The sequence below is a fragment of the Podarcis muralis genome, chromosome 4 (assembly GCF_964188315.1).
Source record: "Podarcis muralis chromosome 4, rPodMur119.hap1.1, whole genome shotgun sequence".
In the NCBI taxonomy this organism is placed as follows: Eukaryota; Metazoa; Chordata; class Lepidosauria; order Squamata; family Lacertidae; genus Podarcis; species Podarcis muralis.
The window spans coordinates 25,100,066-25,115,161 of NC_135658.1; the positions used below are offsets into that span (position 1 = coordinate 25,100,066).

General features: G+C 40.4%; 1 protein-coding gene across 1 annotated transcript in view; it reads right to left on the reverse strand.

Moving 5' to 3' along the window:
• Nucleotides 1-15,096, reverse strand: part of MICU2 (mitochondrial calcium uptake 2) — a 65,820-nt gene that overhangs the window by 32,272 nt on the left and 18,452 nt on the right. The window contains exon 2 of the mRNA XM_028726319.2: nt 3,433-3,580. Within this exon, the coding sequence (XP_028582152.1) occupies nt 3,433-3,580 (148 nt within the window). The remainder of the gene's footprint in view (nt 1-3,432; nt 3,581-15,096) is intronic.

Here is a 15,096-nt window from a genome sequence, read left to right on the forward strand (position 1 = left end):
GGCTCGTGTGTGGCAGGAATGTTGCATCTGCTGCTCTGTTCACTTTTGCAGACAGCCCTGCCCACCCCTGGCATGAAGGTCCTGGAAGATTGCTTGTGAGGTAATATGTCCCACCCTTGCACTAGAAAGTATGATGCAGTGTTGGGAGAGTTGGGCAGAATGTGATCTTAACCAGGCTGCTATCAATATTCACAAGACTGTCGAGAATAACGCAGCCCAACGTGAAGCCCTCTGTTCTGATTCAACATGCCTTCTGGATACACTTACATTAGAACACCCATGAGCACATTTACAACTCAGCTGGGCTTCAACCCTTCAGTTGCTTTAATGGTGTCCAGGGTCCTGTAAGTTCAGGAACAACACAGGAGGGGAGCAACTTGACTCTGAACACTGGAATGATTTCAGGGAAAGGGTACTAGACAATAAGAGGCAGAATCAGTTACACAAAAGATTATGGGTGCTAGAAAAACCCAATAAAACAGCTTGATATGTGAGATTTATGGACATGTGACAGAGGAGAAAAAAGTAAGTCTCGAAGCAAGAGATTTCAGCAGCGAGTTATAAATATTACTACTCCAAAGCAGTGCCACTGATTCAGTGAGACTGCTGTAGAATAAATGCATTTTGAAACTTCAGCCTGTTTAACAAGGCATTTTTTTCAGGTGGGGAGAAAGGAGGGGAAAAAAAGTTATTCCACTGTGTCTTTTCCACAGTATTCCTAGTTCCTGAATGCAAAGGGTATGTGAAAGCTATCTGGCGCGACACTTTATTGCAGCATTCCATTACACAGTAGAAGTACTGGGAATCAATTTATAATCTTGGAATGCATCTGGGGATTGACACCAAGTAGGTTCGGCGAAAGACTCAACTTTTCTACAATTTTATCATCTTCACTCTGAGTACGTTTACTCATGCAAACCAAAGGCCAAGTTTCATCATCTTATTTACTGCAATAAAATGTAACCTTCAATGCTCTAAAATACAATGTTGCTTCCCCCCCCTCTTTTAATTGTTATGTGCATGAAAGAATGGAAACTACTTCAAGCCTCAGATCTTCCAAGCCTGCGGTGGAATTTTGGCTCAGGAAATAAAACTGAATGTTTTTCAAAACATCCCCACCTTTCTTGGAGATTCCATTATATGGTTTTTAAACAGAAGAACGATGAAGCACCAACCAGGTACAGGTACATTTTGTTACGGGCAAAGGGCCATTTCCGGCCTTAAACGTAAAGGTACACATACAAGCAAAAATGATTTTCCACAGGTCAAGAGAGTAAGTGTTAGCCGACAATTGCACCCACGTCAAGAGTAAAAATTTCAGCTTTATACTGCTGTAGGTAGGTGTGGTCTTTTGCCATATAAATTTTAACAATAGACTTTTCTGCCATCTATCATCTCCCCGCACTAATGTTCCAAATTAAACTTGACATCAGTGCTGAATTAGTAGTATTATAATGGCGATGGATTAAACTAGTGTACTTTTGCGTAGAGCTTACACACATTATTTCCATGCAGCTAAAAAGAGCTTACAAGTGACAAAGGATGCTTAGAAGAAGAAAAACCTTTTGTACAATGGGAATCCTCATCCAACTATTAGTGAAGTTAGAATGCCAAATGAGAAGAGGAAGGTGTTAATTCTTTCCCTGAATTTTTCTGTAACTTGAAGTTTTCTTTACCTATTATTTAGGTAGGGCAACACCAGGCAAATTAGAACTATAAATCCCACTTGCATGCATTTTCCACTTGTATTCCCCAGTGGCTGGAAGCAGCTCCACAGTATTTTAGGCTGGAGTCCTTTACCATATAGGAATTGAGAATGGGACCTTTTGCAGGCACAGCATGGGCTGTGGAAGATGTGTCGCTTTATTTCCCTCTCTCCCCCACATGTGCCTCAAAGTAGTTTTATCCTGCCATTTCTTCTGCTTTTCTCCTTTCACAATTTGTACCCAGCCCCCCCCAAACCAGCCAGACGCTTTTCATCCTCTTCTTCCTCTTGTAACAGGTTTTCCTCTTTGCAGCCTCTTCCTCCACATTCCCAGTCTTTATCATATCACCACCACCACCACATACAGTGGTACCTTGGTTCTCAAACACCTTGGTACTCAAAAACTTGGAACTCAAACACTGCAAACCCAGTGTTCCAGTTTGCGAACTTTCTTCAGAAGCCGAATGTGCTTCATTTTGAGTGCCACACTTTCATTTTGAGTGTTATGCTGAGGTCTGTCTATTTATTTTACGATTTTGTTTTTGCAGCTCTCTTATTTTGTTTTTGTGACAAAATTATATGTATGTAGACCTGTGTCATAACTGTACCCAGTGTCATAACTATACCCCCAAACATTTTGTGAATCTTTGTACTTTTGTCCATTTACTATATTTATTTTTCCCAATTTGAATGAGAGTACCCCTACACAATTTTTTTTTAGCAAAAAAGCACTGGCTATACAGTGGTACCTCAGGTTACATACGCTTCAGGTTACATACTCCGCTAACCCAGAAATAGTGCTTCAGGTTAAGAACTTTGCTTCAGGATAAGAACAGAAATTGTGCAAGGAGCAAACACATGTCACATCTGCAGCCATACCGTATTTTTCCGTGTATAAGACTAGGTCCCCCCCCCCCCCCCCCCCGCAAAAAATGTCAAAAATCAGTGGGCTTCTTATACACGGATGGTGCCAAGGGTGGACTGGCTGTGATTGGTTGTTGCCCAAAAAATAGGGGGCGCCTTATACATGGGGGCGTCTTATAGACGAAAAGATATGGTATACAGTGGTACCTCAGGTTACATACGCTTCAGGTTACATACGCTAACCCAGAAATAGTACCTCGGGTTAAGAACTTTACCTCAGGATGAGAACAGAAATTGTGCGGCGGCAGCAGCAGACCCCATTAGCTAAAGTGGTGCTTCAGGTTAAGAACAGACCTCCAGAACGAATTAAGTACTTAATCTGAGGTACCGCTGTACTTTAATCTTCAATCCACATACAAAGAAGTGAGTCTTCCCAATTCTCACCTGGGAGAGCTTCCCCCTTCCTCAGCCTCATCCTTTATACCTTGTGTTCTTTCTCACCCTTCACTTCCACTTGGTTGGCCACTGTCAGTTTCATCTCTTTCCTGTTGTCCCCACAACATTGCATGGTTCAGCCTCGACCCTGCATTTCTCTCAAGTTAATTTTCTTTCCAATGTGTACCCCCATGTTCTGAGCCTGCTGGGAGCTGCTGTAATCGGTTCAATCAATAGGCTGTATCACGGCCATGCAATGGGGTACAGTGCCGAGGGTTGCCCAAAAGAGGGCTGAGGCCATCTCCAGTCCCCATGCTGGAAATACCCTGGGCTAAATTCTTCTGCAAAGAGAATAACAACTCACAAATTAACAGTCATTTAACAGCAAAGTTAAACAGCAAACAAACAAAAACCCTCCAGAAACTTACGTCCCGATTTGTCAAACATCACTGAAAACAGGAAGTCCCTTGGAGTCATGTAATATTCGCCTTCGTATTCCAAGGAAGCAAACTGCATAAAACGTTGCTTTCGGATGGACAGCTTTTCCGCCATCTCTTCATCGACATTATCCTCCTTCTGAAATAGAGGGAGAAAGTAGCACACAGTTAAACTCACAGACTGTCGCAATCAGCAGCCATGAGTTAACGAACAAAGTTTAAAGTTCTTTTGTCAAGCAGCATTCCTCCTCATTTTGCAGCAGCAAATCATTTTTGAAACTGAGGGGACTTTCCACAGCAGTTTGCAAAACTGTGTGTGGACCCAGTTCAAATCCCAAATCCAACTGAGGGCCTGAGTTTTCCTGCCCCAGTTTTAAGATATGTGAAGATAAAAACTAGCAATATACAATCATACTTCAGGGCTGAGTGCCAAGAACTATACACCACATTACATTTGCATCTCTAACACAAAAGACCAGAATTGTTACTATGCAAAATGTTTTTATCCTCTTGGATGTATTTGAAAATATGGTATACATATTCTGTTGCAAGAAGTCATTTGCTTCAGTTTGTGAATATCATTCATCTAGCCCATGGGTCAGCAAAGTAAGGTCCGCGGGCTGGATCAGGCCCAATTGCCTTCTGGATTTGGCCTGCGGACGGTCCGGGAATCATTGCGTGGATTGCCAGTGCGCGCGTTCTTTGCCTCTCCCTCACATGATGGCGGTGGTGGCGGCGACGCCTCCTCCCTCCCTCCTCCTGGCTTCGCCCCACCCTGCCTAGAGGAGGAAGGGGGCTGGGCTTTGTTGGAGCAGCTCGAGCGGCTGCCATTTTAAGCAGCCCCCCTCCAGAGCCCTTTCGCACGCCTCTCATCGTCCCTCTGCTGCCGCCACCAGCCCCTGCCACTCACAGGAAACAGGTAAGCATGCACCGGGACTCGTGGCGCTCCTGCATCATCCCCCCCAAAAAATATAGTCTGGCCCCCCACAAGGTCTGAGAGGGACAGTGGAGCAACCCCGTGCTGGAAAAAACTGCTGATCCCTGATCTAGCCATATATTTGGGACTTGGGATTATGGCTTTTCCTTCCTAAACAGGATTTCATGAATGCTGCTTTAGTTATCAGGTAAAACACCAATACTTGCAAGTTATTAAACTTCAGAATTCATATCATATTGCAATTCAGGAATCTCAACTAAATTATCCACAACAGATGGCCATCCAACCTCTGCTTAAAAACCTCCAGTGAAGGGGAGTCGACAACCTTTTGAGTCCGTTCTACTGTCAAACAGCTCTTACTATCAGAAAGGTCTTCCTGGTGTTTTGATCTACCGTAGTCTCCAATAGATTACCTTCTCCCCATTTTTCCTTGTCTAAAGTTAGAAGGTGAAAATGACAACGGGCTGGCAAAGTCCTTCGTCTTTGTCTTGTCCTCACCCTCCCCATGTTAATTTTTGTGTGTGCCACCCTCCCTCCCTCAACTCTGTCCTAAAACGAAGATAAAATACAAAAACCTCTCTCAAATTCAACTTCAATCTCCCCAATGGCTACGAGTTCCTTTCTTCTATGCCACTTACAATGGCTAAACAGTTGGTACCTGGAAGTCATGCCACACAGCAGCATGAAAATAAATCAACAGTTTAGTTGATTCTTGTGTGACATTTACAAATTTTGCAGAGGTGGAAGTTTAGTGCAACCTGCATAAGAAGCTTATGTCAAGATTTTTAAAAACAAATCTATTTTTTTGTGCATATCGCTTAAGAACAGATGGGGTTTTTTTTTATTAAAAATCCCAATTATTCACTAGCAAAGCAATGCTTCTAAGAAAATATACTTCCAGTGAAGCATGCATAAGATTGCAGTCCAAGCCACTGTCTGGTATTCTGCTCAGAAACTGAAGCAATAATAATAATAATAATAATAATAATAATAATAAATAATAATAATAATAATAATAATAATAATAATAATAATAATAATAAACTGCCCTCAACACCAAGGAGCTGCTTGCAGCCTGAAGAGCTTTGAAATCTTCTGGCTAGTGGTTATGGATATTGAGACACCAAAACCCATGAAGAGTTATCGCATTTCACTTTGTCTCAAGGCATTTATAGCCAACATTAATGACACTGTTTTGGACTGTTTAAAGCAGAATTCTTGTAAACGGCTGCTTGTCTTTGATGAGGAATGTGATAATAAAAAGCTGAGGAAAAAATGGAAAGAACTTCGTTTTTTCCACTGCTTCTGGAGATATCTTCTATCCTTTCATATTTTTCTCAAAGTGATAAACTGTTACTGATCTTTTAGAAGTTTTAGTAAGATGCTTAAGTGCTTATTTAAGGTAGAAGTGGAATGAAATCTTAGAACTTAGAACAGGACTAAAGTGCTCCAAATGTTCCCATTTTATGTTAGACATCTTACACCTTTTTAATAAGCCAATTTGTTATAACAACTATAAAATCTAGGACAATGCACCTGTTCAGGGGTGGAAAAAAATATTTGTAACTGCACAAACCCATTTGGGCAAAAAACAAAAACAAAAGAAACTGGTGTACATGTGTGCTTGGGAATGCTGATTAGGTTAGTGTGCTGTGGGAGTGTGATTAAATATGGTCTCACGTGAAAGAAGTGGGATTATTCAGATTTATACAGCATATTTGTATCAGTTTTTGCCCGTCAAAAAACTTGCTTTCATTATAAAGCAGCAAAATAAAACAAAAGTCAGATTTTTATTTAAAAACATCTTTCATCTTGAATTATCTCCAAGATAAATAGGATTCACATTTTTCCCTTCCAAAACACACATGCTCTTTTATCTACTGCAATTGTTGTATAATTCTATTCGACTGGAAGTGCCAAGTTTTAAAAGTTCAATTCTATTTTCATATTTACTATATCTTATCCTAACCACTATGCAGCACTTGAATGCAGATCAGAAGTATTCTGAAATGAATGCAGATCAGAAGTATTCTGAAATGTGTCAGCAGTCCATCCACAAGAATATCTCACTTGTGGTAATTATTACAAACAAAATAGTATCACATCATTTTTCTTTATTGTTTATCAAAGCTTTAAACAAGACATTTGTTAATGTCTGAGATGGACCAAGTTGTAAGAAAACAGAAGGAACCATAAAAGCCTAATTAGTTTGCTACTTTACTGAAGACTTGAATAAGAATTGTGAAGGGAGGAAATTAATTATGGAAAAACCAAACTGAAATAAAACCCTTAAAAGCATTGCCTCAGACTACTAAGAAATCCAGTGGATTCCTTACCTCTTCTTGCTTTTAGAGCAACAAGAGGCCAGTCTTCTTTATCCCTAGCCAAATATAGATCACACACTGAAAAGAATTCAACAATTTATGTCCAGCATATGGTCAGCCAATGTAGAGGTTTTTCTCAGCAGCCTGTTGCCTTCTAAAATAAATTACCCATACTGGCTTTTATTCAGTGTATCCACAGCAACGTAATATTCAATGCCACAGCAATACAGCATACTCTGAACTACTCAAGCTAACCTCCTACTCTGAATGCCACATCAATGGCAGTGCTTCAAGTGTCAATGCTATAAGGCAAGTGCAATGGCAAATAGATGAAAGCTAAAAAACAGAGTTGATATTGCATACTAATTCATAAAAGCTCCTTCCATTCACTATAAAAAACAGAGTTATTTCAAGGACTGGTAGCAAAAAGGGTCTTTTAAAGAATACTTCTATAAGGATAATTAAGACTGAAGATCAACCAATTTTAATAACAATATACTAGGGGGGGGGGGACCCATTACACTACAGTGAAATGTGTTCAGTTAATGTTAAGGGTAGAATTTCAGCTAATGACTTTGGTTGTTTTATTGTGTCTACATACAGCAAGGGCGTTCCCACCTATCAGATGTTCCACAATAGCAAGGCACCAACCGAATTAATGAAGGATGGGGTTTCAACCTTAACTCTGGATGTAACTGCTTTTGTGGTTTTATGTTAGACATCCAGTGTTAACTGGGAATGTTAATGGCAGATCTCTAATAGTTAATGGTGTATTAGGCTTGAATCACTTCAAAGAAGTCTCAAGTGACGCACGTGTCTTCCCCTTCCATTGACGTGGCAACTGATCAGCTGCAAGGAAGCAATTTATGTCTGAGCATTTTTTGAACACACAAATACTCTGGGGCTGGCACAGTAACATGCTGCAAGGAAGCCCTTTTCTCTGTAAGTGTATTTTTTAATTTGAGCTATAAATCTGCTTAGGTTAATTGATTTTATTTGAAGGGGGGAGAGAGACAATGGCTTTCCTCATTTTGGTCTGCGTAGGAAACCTGGCCTGAGGCGGCTATAACAGCACATACACAATGTGTTTCCCCCCACAACAATCCTCTGTGAAGCCTATAAAATGTATCTCAGAGGAGAACAATGGATCTTAATCATAGGCCATTTAGTTCTAGCAAAGGAACAGAATAAAAAGGCTTTACACATTTGTTTCTTCAAATCTTAACACGTACCATAAATAATGTGTTAAGCACCTTGTTAGTTATTAATAATGTGATGTTCACAAGAAGCTGTGGAAAATAAGTTTCATGCATTTGGATCCATTTTGTAATCCGTGTTAAATGCTTGGTGTCTGCTCATTTAATTTTCTCTCTAGCATTTTCCTGCTTTTTGCAGTGCTATTTCCTTGTCCATATTTTTACAATTTCCTTCCTTCCCTAGCTATACAGTAGTTCCAAACCCATTACCCTTGGTTGCTGCTTGGGCAAAATGGCCTCACAGACAGGTTGGAAATTCTGTAGGTACCTACTGCATCCTTTTCTGAAACCTTCCAATCTCGCTAGGGCAACCCACATCTTAAGTCATCTTTAATCTTGACTACAGTACTGCACTCTGCCTGGGGCTCCACTTGAATACCATTCTAAAACTTCAATTGGTTCAGAATGCTGCAGCCAAGTTTCTTATAGGGGCAGCATATAGAATTCACACTAACCCCATGGACGCTCTTCCTTGTCTTTCATATGGCATTCACCTCTAACTTTGTATATCAGGAGACAAACATAATCCTTCCGTACTTTGCATATCAGGTAAGATTGCACTTATTGGTCTCTCACTTGACGCACAGTAGCAATGGACAACTTCAAACATTATAAAATTCCTACACGGAAACAATTCAGCATAGAAAGTAGCATGTAAACCATGTGTCCATGCAGCAACATGCACATTAGCAAAATAAGGTGGCTGCAAACCAATTCTTGCACATTCTTTTGCAATGTAAAGTTTAAAGCATCACCAAGTGCAACAAGGATCCCTTCACTGTTGATACAAGATATTAAAGGTCATGGTAACCAACAAGAATAGGGAGACGATGCTTGCTATAGACCAGGGATCTGCAACCCGCGGCTCCGGAGCCGCATGTGGCTCTTTTACACCTTTGTCGCAGCTCCGGGGCAGATACTAGCGAGGGGAGGAGGCCCCGACACTCCCCACTGTGGCCGGCGCTGTACTGGCTGTGACGTCGCATGGGGGCGGTGTGTGCGTTAGTCACGCACTGTTCCGATGCCACCTTCCCCGTTTTTGCGGCTCCCAGTTTTTTTCCCTTCGGAAACGGGTCCAAGTGGCTCTTTTTGTCCTAAAGGTTGCAGACCCCTGCTATAGACGGAAGTTTGCAGTTACAATTGTATATCAATCTTCCAACTGTACCCTGGAAGCTATTGCATTATGAATGAATATGTATGTCACTAGTATTACATGCTGGCTGCTAAAAAGCTTTACATAGTTCATCTTTTTGTTATTCTTTTTTAATCCAGCAAGCTCCAGCTTGGCTTAGATTTTTCCTGAAATATAAACTGAAGGGGTGGGGAGCAAAAGACAACTAAAGAGAACACAAAGGCAGGGAAGGTCCACAAGTTATAACAAGCCAGGAACCAACTTGTTTAACAAGCCATACATTTACACTCCAGCCTGCAAGTTATCACATTGAACTACTTCAGAATGACACTACAATAATCATTCTTTTCACACACTGATTTAAGAAGATATACACATGCAGAAGTGTGGTGTTGGTGGTTTTTCTTTCCTAGTGTTAGGAATAAACCAGATTTTCTAGGGAGCTAGCTTGGAGAGGGGAGGGATCCCATTCTCACTGGCATATTCTGCTCTTTCCCCCTCTTCTCAGCCTCCAGGCAATGCTAAGTGGGAAAGGGACAGGTCTCAAGCCTACCTTGGAAGTCCTAGCCTCGAACTGTAATGCCCTGTGGCACATTTAAGAACAAGTATTTATGGCACTAGCTTCTGCAAACTTGACCACACTTAATCAAGTGCCTTGTGAAATTATATATGGAAGTATGATTTATAAATATTTAAAAGGCAAATATGATAAATGAAAACATCTTCAATTGGCAACTACATATACAAATAAGGAAACAAGAAGGAATTCATGTGAACACACTTTTTATAAACAAAAGTCTCACTGGCCTATTTGGATGGCATCTATCAAGCTACATGAGTAAACTAAGATGGATGCATTGACTGCTATTGTTTTGTTAATGTGAGCTGGTTGGGTCCCCCTCTTTCCCTCTTTCCTTCCTTCCATAAATCTGCAATAAAAAATAATCCTATCCTCCATGAATTTGTGTAACCATGTTTTAAAGCCTTCCAAGTTGGTGGTCATCACTGCCTCCTCTGGGAGCAAGTACCATAACTTAAGTATGAACTGCATAAAGAAGTACTTTCCTCCTGAATCTTCCAACAGTCAGCTTCATTATTCAATGAAGTTGACATCGCCATTGAGCTATCTACTACAATTTGTTTCTACTCCCATAACCATCTGCATTTCTATTCAGAGTAGACCCACTGAAATGAACAGAGTTGTTTGTCCTGATTATCAAAGTCCATCGAGTTTTAAAGTTCCACTCTGACTGTAAAATTGGATTGCAACACATGAAGTTTGTAAGAGTAGTGGCAAGTGGGGCAGTGTGTATGTGTATTTGTGTGTCAAATTGGCAGACACAGAAGCGGAAGTACTTTGTTTTCCTATTTTTTAAAATTATCTTCTTATTTCTTTCCTTTCCCTCTTTCTTATTCTTTTTCTTCTCTTTTTTTCCTTTGATAAGATATTTAAATTACGGTAATTTTAGTTTAGGGAAAAAAGATATTTGATATTGTGTTTTGTATTTTTCTTTATATTCTAATAAAATTTATTCTTTTATAAAAGGGAATGTCCTGTCCCTCCCCTCATCCCATTTTAATGAAACTGTTAAGTTAAAAAAAGTGGGGAGAGATGAAGCATCACAGAACAAACAACCCTTTAATATAAGAGAATATGAAGCAGTACATGTTAACAGAAAACTTTTTACACCTACTTTTGGTACCGCTAACAGAAGGGTTAAATCTTGACCCATCATAATGGACTGTTCAGAGAAAGAATGTGCAGGTTTCCCTTTTCTAGGCCTCCAGTCCTACCAGTGAAGTTGCTCTTATCAGAAGCTCCCGTATTCTTGGAAGCAGACTGATACTAAGTACTCCATTAAACTTCCTTGGGAGGTCCAGAATTCAAAGCAAAGCAATCCTTTTCACCTCCTGCTAAAGGTTTTCAACACTATTTCCATCTCGGCATTTTTTTTCCAAAAATAGTTTCTGTATAAAAATGTTTATTTGAAGAAGGATAAAGCTATGCGTGAAACAGGTTGAGTCAAGTTACACGTAAATTGGTGCCATCTCCTTTTGCTCAATAAATGTATCCAAACATCCCAAGACTTCAGGTACTCCTACATTTTTCCAAAGCTGTCAAAGTATTTATTTATAAATGGGGGTAGTATATTTAGCCATAAAGAAACTTTTGCTTTATTTTTTGCCAGAGAAGTTTCTACCAAGAAAAGAAAAAACGTTGGATAAGGCTCTTTTCAGTTTCATGTAATGTGGAAGACCAGTGCAATATGTGGCTGTTTTTAAAGGAAACATCCAGTTTTTTAAATGAAGGAACTACAGACCTACTATTTGTAATGAAAATGTAGCACCGATTCAACTTTGATAGTTAAATTACCAGTTGTTGTTGCAATGGTGTACAACGTAGCTTGCACTGATTCAGACACGAAAACAACCTGACTGAGCTACTGTCCTGTTGCATCAGGTTGCTACTGAGTGTTCTTTAGAGAGTTCCAATGTGCAAGAGAGATGCCTATTAGACAGCAGTGTGTACACCTCTTCCCCAAGCTACTAATGTATCTATAATGTCCCTGCCGGTGTACTCTCCTCCCCCCATCCTTTGAGGACATTGCACTGATGTGCTTGAACCGTTGTTAGTTGAATGAGGAGAGTAGGGCCTGCACTGGCTCCTTCATCATATCCTAGGCATGTATGAATGAGACCAGAGTGTCTAAAAAGGCATTTAAGTCTACCCTGGGCATTTAATAGTGCTTCACAGCTGTTGCTGCCTTAGGTTCACACAGCACTGTCTGGAATGCCCTACACTGACACAACATAGTGGTGAATGAGTACACAAATAATGAATGGTGTGATGCTTTGATTAATGATGAAGTTAGTCCATGAAAACCAATGTGTTTGGCTGTTTTATGTAATACCTATGGTGAGACCCTCTGGGGTAGATTTGGGGGCATGAGGGAGCTGCAAAAGAGGGGAGAAGAGGAAGGGGGAAGTCCTGCATGAGCAGAACTCCATGCCTCTCAAACACAGAACAAGTTGGGTTCAACCCTATGCTTACAGTTACAGAAGACATTTAGACAGGTGCACAAAGCGTCGTTGCGAGGACCTCCCATTTCTCCCATTTTCTGCACGCATTTGGCAAATAATGAAATAAGAAGTAGCAACAAGTGCAGCCTTTTTAAGGATTACTAAAGAAATAGGGATTGCCATGAAATTAAAAAGGAAAAGGCAACAGTAATCCAAGTATGATTTGAAAAAGCTTTCAACCACTTTGCTCAACAGAGCAGCACCTGCTGGAAATAAAACAAAACCTCAAAATGTTCAAACAGTCCCTCTCTTTCGTCATTAATTCCTATAAAGGTGTCAGGTGTCTCAAAATTTAGAGTTCCTGCATCAATCTTTGTCAGGTTTCTGGAAAACCTTCGGGTCTTGAAAGAAAAAACACATGTTACTCCTCTCCAAAAGTGTTTGATATTGACTTTGTTTTTCTGATGAGTAACAGAAAGAATGAGTTTCTAAGCATATTTAAAATGCAGGCAGATCTTTCTTTAAGGTGGGAATTTTCTTTTGTGAATTTCAGGCTGCATTCAGAGCAAAAGCATATATTTCAGTTATGATTGTGAATTAAAAGAAGTAACTTGAAGCATGATGAAATAAAAGGTTCTTCTTGTGAGATACTGCTGAAATAGTTATTGTGCATATGAACCAAGTTTCCAACTACTTTGATTTGGCATTCTATCTGCCTCATGAAAATGGCGGCAGCAGCTAGAGAGCTTGCCAGAGGTGGGTGCTCGTCATCTGAGGAACCACACACAACAAAGGGGTAAACTACCTTGAACTTCTCAGATCGGAAGAAGAATATAGTCCTAAGTAGCAAGGCAAACAGCATTCATAAAATTATATTGAGTTAGTACACCTCCAAAAGGAAAATTACAAGTTCTTGGTACTGCGGGACCGTCTCCCTGCTGGTGAGATACTATGAACTTAAAAGGGAACAAATGTGTTTTGCATTACTGCTGAATCTAATCAGGCTGCAATACTACATATACATATCAGGGATTAAGTTCCGCTAAGCAGGGTGGGACTTTTGAGCAGCAGCAACTGGTAGGGCAGGATACTTACGTGACCTTCTGTCACTGGCATCACTGTGGTATCCTGGGGGGGGGGGGGAGAGAGAGAGAGAGAGAGACAGAGAGAGAGAGAAGGCTGGCATGGTGCAAACACATTGGTAGGACTGGGTTGGCACCACCAGCACATCTGCACCATCCTGACCTCACCATTACCTTACCCCTCCCAGTATGCTACAGCATACTTAAAAGTGGAAAGTGTAATGCTGGTGGTCAGCAAAAGAGGTTTGATGACTCTCTCAAGGCAAATCTTTAAAAAATGTAGTAGAAACACTGACAAGTGGGAAACACTGGCCTGCGTGCACTCCAATAGGAAAACAGCCTTTACCAAAGATGTCATGGACTTTGAAGATGCTTGAACTCAGGACAAAAGGGAGAAACGTACTAAGAGGAAGGCGCATTTGGCAATCCCTCACCGTGATCGGCTCCCGCCCAGAAACCTATGTCCCTGCTGTGGAAGGACATGTAGATCCAGAATTGGCCTCCACAGTCACTTACGGACTCACTGTTAAGACTGTGTTCATGGAAGACAATCTTACTCGGCTATGAGTGATTACCAAAGAAACAGCAGCAGCAACTACAGCAATGCCTCTGATGGGAGATCAGGTAAATGCTGCAGCCCTGATAACTGCTGCTGCTTTTCAGTCAATGGTCACCTCAATTTATATTTTAAAACAAATAAAGTGATACATTTAAACATAACTACTCTGGTAAAGTAATCAATACTATTATACCTTTTTTTGAGGGTGATATCCAACATTATTCATACTGAGAATGGATGCACCTAAAATCAATGGATTTAAGTAACAAGTCAACTGATTTCAATGGTCCTACTCTCAGTAAGACCAATGTTGGAAATCACTCAATATCATTCATAGGCTACCCACTTCTCATATATTTGTTCTAAGCAACACTTCTCACCAGTTAAAACAGAGGCACAGGAAGGCCACTCTCAACTGTGTATTGAGAGGGGTGCAGTTAGGAGTTGAATTTGTATCAGTGTGTCAATCAGTAATATGTCACACCGGTTTATACCCATGCCTGCTTTGAAAGGAAGTTAACACAGGATAATAGATAATGTGTTATATATCTACAAATTCAGGCATCACTTTCTGTAGGACTGTGAGAAGCAGCCCTGAATCTTTCAGGAGAACAAGAATTACCAAGCCAACATGCAGTAAGTACCAAAAGGAAGCAATCAGCTTTCAGTTATTCTAATAACACATGCTTTACACACTTTACAGAACTGCGTTCTGCCCCAACTCCTTCTGCTAATATTTTTTACCATGTCCATGATTCATCTTTGCTGCCAATTGCACTGTCCACGCTGCAATATCACTTGCCTTTTATGATCAACGGAACATATTGTGTGATACTGTAGAGCTCTTGTACTATGTCACCTTTTGTTTTGCATTCTCGCCATCTGTAAGTTCAGCCTAGTAACTTTCTTACAGCTGTGCAACTAGCTGCTTGGTCCCAATGATTTTGTTCCATCAAAGACTTTTCAAAATCCTTTTCGGGTGTTGAATGATTGTTCCATTTAGGCACATAGTGCCTTTAAGTTTCTGGTCCCAGACAAACTGTTTTACATTTTTCCACATCAGCTGCATTTGCCAGCTGCTGGGTCAGTTACCTGACTATAGTATTTCCTTTCCTTTACTTTCCCTTCCCAACTCAATACAATGAATGCTGAGAAGTCAGCTTCCTAGGAACAAAAAAATATGTAGAAGCTATTCATTTGTTGCAGGTGATGAAAAAGGCATTCCCTCCATGTCTGTTGCAATATTTGGTCACTCAAAAAGGAAGAAAAAAAGATTTTCCATCCATTTCACACATGTATTTAAAACAGAGCATGTGGATGGAACACCATCTACAAGCGTAACTC